The sequence below is a fragment of the Vigna unguiculata genome, chromosome 10 (assembly GCF_037176805.1).
Source record: "Vigna unguiculata cultivar grain cowpea cultivar isolate G323 ecotype 2 chromosome 10, ASM3717680v1, whole genome shotgun sequence".
NCBI classification, from domain to species: domain Eukaryota; kingdom Viridiplantae; phylum Streptophyta; class Magnoliopsida; order Fabales; family Fabaceae; genus Vigna; species Vigna unguiculata.
Window position 1 is genome coordinate 1,201,652 of NC_140801.1, and position 6,516 is coordinate 1,208,167.

Below are 6,516 nucleotides of genomic sequence, written 5' to 3' on the forward strand. Positions count from 1 at the left end.
TGGTGTTAGTTTCATTTTGGTGTTTGCAGGATTGAGAGCTCGGTTTATAAACGAGTTGATGTTTAGTTTAGTTTGGTGCTTAACAAACTTGGTTTATAAACGAGTTGGTGTTAGTTTCATTTTGGTGTTTGCAGGACTGAGAGCTCGGTTTATAAACGAGTTGATGTTTAGTTTAGTTTGGTGTTTAACAAACTTGGTTTATAAATGAGTTTGTTTAGTTTGTAGGTTTAGGAAGCTTGGGTTATAAGCGAGTTATTGTTTGCTTTAGTTTGGTATTGAGGGTTTAATTTGTAAGCGAGTTGTTATTTGAGCGTTTGAGAGATCGAGAGATTGGTTTATAAACGAATTATTATTTAGTCGATTAACGTAAGGAACTAAAGGGGTTATCTAGTCGATTAATCGGTATAAGTTGCGAAAGAAGAGAATAAGGAAAGTAAAAATAAAATTCAAAACATAATGTGTCAGGTGAAAGTTGGGAAGTAGAAATGTAGAAATAAACAAGTTAAAGTTCGAAGGACAAAGGGAGAGCGGGATAAAGGAAGGCCTAATCATCAATGTCAACAAGTTGCCCATCAACCACCGTCTTGGAGATGTCCGCTGGTGATAAATCTGCATCGGGGTAAAGAATCCTGACTTGCTCTAGGGCCAGTTGGAATCCCATGTTTAGCGAGGAACCGATTTGATCTTTAAGGAGTTCTGAGTTGTGGAGAAAGTCTTTTTCTTTGAGAACCCAGCTTTCCTTCTCGGCTTTAAGGACTTTCAGTTGGTTCTGCAGATCGGCAAGTAACTCATCCGATTTTTTGATTTGAGTAGTCAGTTCAGCCACTTCATTGGTCAGGCGGGAGGTCTCGGTTTTGGAAAGAGCCAAGGCTCGATCTTTTTGTTCAAGATCAAGAGATTTCTGGGTGGATTGTAGATTGAACTGGTCCATCAACATGATGCTAGATGCCTCTGCCCTATGAAGATCAGCCAGGAGGTTTTCATGGAGAGTTTGGGGATCTTGGGCTCTTAGTAGATTGACGTCGTGACGAAGGTAATTGTGCTTCCGGCTATGTTGGGAGTGAAGGAACTGAGGGTGCCAGAAACTTAGTTCAGTATCGTCCGCGGTGTGAAGAGGAGCTATTGGAGTCTGGGAGGTCGAGTGTTGGGAGGTGCTCTCGACGACCTTCTTGCCACGGGCTCTGGATCGTCGGGTTAAGGCTTCGAGGTCGGGTTCCGAGACTTCTTCATGGAGCTCGATTCGGGGAGGAGGTGCTGAAGGGCTTGCGCCAGGGGTGGAGGTTTTTTGTCTCTTCAGTTGGCGAGCTCGTTTCAACATATCTTCGTGGGACATCGCCATCAGGTTCTCTGTAAAAAGAAATAAGATCGGTTAAAAGGAGAGAATCAATAGTAGGTCTGTTATAGTAAAGGAACAGTTGTAAAGTAAGTACCGATGTGGAATTTTAGATCTACCACTCGGAATTCCAGCTCTAAAAGTTTTCGAGTGTCAAAAACAACATCCAGTTGTTCCAGCATCGAGCAGTCTTTTTTCTCGGAGGGGTCCAGGTCGTCTAATTGCCGAGGTGATTGAAGATTAGGTGATTGACACCAATACAAGGGGAAGCCTTCTAAGAGGGAAGGACTCTGATCGGGGGCGACTATTTTTATAAAGATACCTTTGAAACCTTTGTAGGAGGAGTTGTATAAGGTTAGAAGGGCTCGGCCGCTAACTCCGCTAAGAGAGGCTAGTAGTTGCTTATGAGGAGATCTTAATTCGAAAAAATAGAGAAACATGTTGCTCGAGGGGGTAATACCGAAGTGGGTACATAAAATTTGAAATGCCCTAATAAAGGCCCAGCTGTTGGGGTGAAGTTGACAAGGAGAAACGTTCAAAACAGTGAGGAGTTCCTTTTCGAAAGTGTTGAAGGGAAGGCGTAAACCTAATTTTTCAAATAAGGTAATGTACATGAAGGTGAATTTATGAGGGGAAATAGGGAATAAGTTGCCATCCCTGCAAATGAGTTCATCGTTTTCACAAGCAATTACAGTTACGTCAGACTCATTGCTCTTACACAGTGTCTGGTGGCGCCTAAAGGCCCTAACCCTAGTAAGGGTGGTCATGGTGGAGGTTTCTCGCCGTAAGGCCAGAGGGGCCCAAGAATAAAGAGCGTTATAATGATCGTTCATGAAGGGCGATTAAATTATGCCAAAGGAGGGGTTTTTCTCGAAATAAGTTAGGGTGAACAAAAAAGAGGGTGCGATCTAAAACACAATACAGAGACAGAGATAATGTATAAGGAACCAGTGCAAAGAACCAGAAAATGCAGGCGTAGAATTTGAAAAAGAGAAAAGAAGAAGTACCTGGAGGAAGGAAATGGCGGTTGAGCAAGACGTGGGGAGGTGAAAAGCTTGAGTGAAGAGTGAGGCGAATGCGAGTGAGTGAGGAAATGGTTAATGGAGGGAGTTGAAAAGGGGGAAATAAGCGTCGTTTGATATTCAAAAAGGGGAAGTTGAGAGAGTAACCGTTGGATGATTTACATGTGGGGGCGCAAATGCAGGGAGTAACGGCAGATACGTTACGTGTGGATACGTAACTGTAGGGGGTAATGATGATTTTACGGGAATTAGAGAAAGACAAGAGTGACAAGACAAATTCTGCTCTCTTCGTCTTAAAGCCGAGATCGTGCACAATTTGGAGAGCTATGTACTGGACTAGAGGAAGTCGGTTTAGGGTTGGGAGAAAGAGTGGGTGTTGTCTCGGTAAGTTGCCGAGTTGGGATACTGTTTTAGAGGAAGTCGGAGTCAAACTGAGGGAAGGAGGGGTGACATTTTGGTATGCTGTCTCGGTATGAGGACGAGGGAGGATACTTGGATCAGTTTATCGATATTTTTGGGGGGTCAGGAGGGGTAGTTGTTATATCCTTAAATATTTTGGGGGTAGAAGATAATTTTGTTTCTGAGAGATGTTGTTATTTTTAAGAGATATTTTAGAGTTAGATAAGGGGTTTTGTTTCAGTTATTATTTATTTTTAAGAGATATTTTAGAATTAGATAAGGGGTTTTATTTCAGTTATTATTTGGTGAATCTTGGGGAATAATATTTTGTAACTAATTATGATATAAATAAGAGAATTACTCCCATGGTCAAGGGACAGAGTTTTTTGGCCTAAGCAAGTCATAAAGCTTTCTTTTTGTTTTGGTGAGGAATTATCTCACATTTTTCTGAACCAGAACAATTATATTTTAAAAACTGGATAAAAGTTAACATAAACAAAATTCTACAAAGATTCATTACTCATAACTATAAACATGTATAAAAAGTATACATCACATCATCAACCATGGCATTGCATTCATGGTGATGCCATGTACATATTCTATATACCTCACATTTATTCTATATACCATATTCCATGCCCTTATACATATCTTGATGTCAAAAACGAATTTCACACTATGGTATTGTGTTCTTCTAAAATCACAAAGGAAAAAGAAACAAAGAACTCACACACGTTGAACACAATATTATACATTGATGCTTATTACATTCACGATTCTTTCAGTAAGAGTTACATAGAACTCTCATGGAGTGAACCTTTTCTTATACAGAGATAGTTGGTAGCTATAACAGTTACATAGAACTCACATGTTTTGCTTATTCTAGATAGTACAACATGCGTGAGTAAAGGACAGAAGAGAGTTAATACAAGGCCATACAATTGACATTAATTAAATTAAAAGGTTTCTTAGAATTGCCGCACTTGCTTGAGTTTTGTCAGAAAGAACCCTAAGAGTTTCAACAAATGGTCTTCCTCTTTTCTTCATAGATTTCCGTTTCAGACGACGTTGTCTTTCTCCATGCAAAATATCAGCAATCCTTCATAAAAGTACATAAAAGCATTAATTCCTCTCAAAACTAGCAAATATTAACAGTTGAGTAAATTGAAAGGTAATTAATTCATTTCTTTTCACCTGTCAAGAGCCTCAGCATTTGTTTCCCCAAGATGTTCTAGATCAAAAGTATCCAAATTCAACTTTACAACATTTTCTTTTAACAGTTTTTTTCCGATCTCCTCAAGGGCGTCCAAGTTTTCTTTTGTAACATTAACCATGTTGTTGGAATCAGGATTCAAGTTGTATTCCTGCCATTAATGACATGATTGGTCAATATATAATCCAATGCTGTAAGTAAGAGAAAAATGAAAACCTATTACCACCGATAAATATATACCTCAATTCGAAGGTACGTTTGGCCAACTTTGAAGCCTACAAAGAGTGTGCCAAGGTAGTATTCAGTCATGGCTGCAGAAGCAGCATCAATTAAATCTATTCCAGAAATGTCTGACGAATTAACTGTTCCAGTTCCCAAAGATAACACTAAGATTTCGGAATCCTCATTTTGTTGCAGCACCTCGCTCACTGTTACTCGTGTCTGATGAAAACAACGTTGACATTGTTAAACTCGCAACATAATTCACATGAGATTTTATCATATTTTGTAATCAATAATTAAATTAATTTACCGGATTCCCAGCTGCTACAGCACCATCAATCATATTGAACTCAACACCATCGTTCACAAAATAGTAAGGTGGTAGAACAGTGGGTGCAGCTGAAGTCGATATACCTATATCCGACAACAACGCATTTAAGTACGGAGCATTCTCAAGCTGCATCACCCAAACATTATATTAATTCCTGTTTCCATTTTAATGTACGAAGAAATTAATATATGCCTATGCTATATGCTGCTAACCTTGTAGTTTGAGAATATAACCGGTTTTTGTGTCCTCATGTCGAAACTTGGGATGACAACATTGGTCAATGTTTGACTAAGTCGTGTATCCTTCAACAGTTCACGAGTTATGTTGTGTAAAAACTCCCCGTCGAATTGGGGACCGTTTCCAGGTCTGCATGTTGGTTGTTTACATCATCAAAAACATAAAGGAAATCATGTTATTATTAGTTAATATTAATGATGTTCTGAGAATATTCATGCTATTGTTATACCTAGATTCATTGAATATATGAGGGCCATTTTTTTTGTAAAAGTCTACAATTTGTGCAGGAGTAAAGGCACCACGAGTAGGATCATCAGGGCTTGGTGCGGCTAACATAGCTGTTATGAGTCCACCGGTGCTGGTTCCTCCTATCACATCAAAGTAATGTGCTAAATCTGCATTTGGATCCTTAGCCTGTAACTCAACAAAATTCAAGTTAAACTCATAAACATTCATTTATATTCATGCCATTTCAATACATAAACATAGTATTCACAATAAGAATGAACCTTGAGAGCCTTATCTAAGTGTATAAGAACTGTTGCTGGAATAATCCCCTTGATACCACCTCCATCAACGCTCAGAATAGTTATCAGGTTTCCATTGTTTGATGGAGGGAGCCTTTGGGTACTGAATCCACCAATCACTTGCCCAGCAAACATCAAAACAAACAAAACAAAATGATCCATTATTTGCTTCACAAGGTAGTAGAGAAGTAGTTGAGAGAATTGTGTGATTTGTGCTCAAATGTTAAGGCTATTTATAGAATTGTTTTGCAGGATACATGCAAGTAGCATCATTAAACAAATGTTGGGCAAATGTTATTTTATGCATGATAATGGTGCTGCTCATTGCTTACATAAGCTGCACAGTTTTAAATTGTTCCAAAAGGACAGGATAATACAATAAAATTCACTCCATCATATTACATATTTTTTAATGAAGAATGCGTAAAACGTTTTCTCTCCATCATAAAATACAAACTATTTTAAACATTTATGTTCGGTTTATGTTTTAGAAATATGGAAAAAAAAGAAAAAAGTTAAAATATATACAAACTTATCAAGTTTAGTGGAAGGAAAACAGTTCATTTTTTTTAATTTAATGACTTTAATAATTCAAATGTAACAGTAATATTTTTTTAAATTAAAAATATAGTAGATAATATGTATGAGAATGAGAAGTTTTTTTTTATCAAAAATTACATATAAATATAATAATAAAATTAATGTATGAGAATTACTTTAAAGATTTAGTTATTACATTCATGTTATATTATATATTATAATAATAATAATAATAATTATTATTATTATGAAGAGTGTAATCAATGATCAACGGGACGAGTATGGTGCACGGGTAACTCTCCCTATACCTTACCTTCGGGTAATTATTCGTCGTGTATCGATTTCTATATCTGTATGAATATCTATTATACCGATAGTTCACATCTTTTTTTAATATCTACAAATATATATGAATGTTTAGGAATATTTATAAAAAAATAAAAAATAAAAAATATTATAATTTAATCTTAAATTCAAACAAAATACGGTGTATCACTGTAAAAGAGAGTTAGATAATGAAACGGTCAAAATGTGAATTTGTATAGTGGAAGGATATGAGGTAAGTAAGTTGTATATGATAACAATAATTACTCTTATAAAAATACTACATGGCATCTAGGAAATAGGACCACAAATCAAATCTTAAGAAAGGTGGAATGATGAAATATGACCTGCTAAAAAATTCTTTG

The 6,516-nt window shown here is 36.9% G+C and overlaps 1 protein-coding gene across 1 annotated transcript; it reads right to left on the reverse strand.

Moving 5' to 3' along the window:
- Positions 1-3,489: 3,489 nt before the first annotated feature.
- Positions 3,490-5,478, reverse strand: LOC114166294 (patatin-17-like). The gene is made up of 7 exons (XM_028051008.2): positions 5,270-5,478; positions 4,990-5,174; positions 4,736-4,889; positions 4,503-4,649; positions 4,211-4,411; positions 3,952-4,121; positions 3,490-3,856 (listed from the first exon to the last, which is right to left on the reverse strand). Exons 1-7 carry the CDS (start codon positions 5,447-5,449, stop codon positions 3,709-3,711), a joined length of 1,185 nt encoding a protein of 394 aa, XP_027906809.2. The 5' UTR covers positions 5,450-5,478; the 3' UTR covers positions 3,490-3,708.
- Positions 5,479-6,516: the final 1,038 nt, after the last annotated feature.

Coding starts and splice junctions, on each gene's coding strand:
- LOC114166294 (XM_028051008.2), bottom strand. CDS start 5,449: ATGGATCATTTTGTTTTGTTTGTTTTGATGTTTGCTGGGCAAGTGATT. Junction 4,890..4,989: donor CATATATTCAATGAATCTAG/GTATAACAATAG, acceptor ACCAACATGCAG/ACCTGGAAACGGTCCCCAAT. Junction 4,412..4,502: donor CTGTAGCAGCTGGGAATCCG/GTAAATTAATTT, acceptor TGTTTTCATCAG/ACACGAGTAACAGTGAGCGA.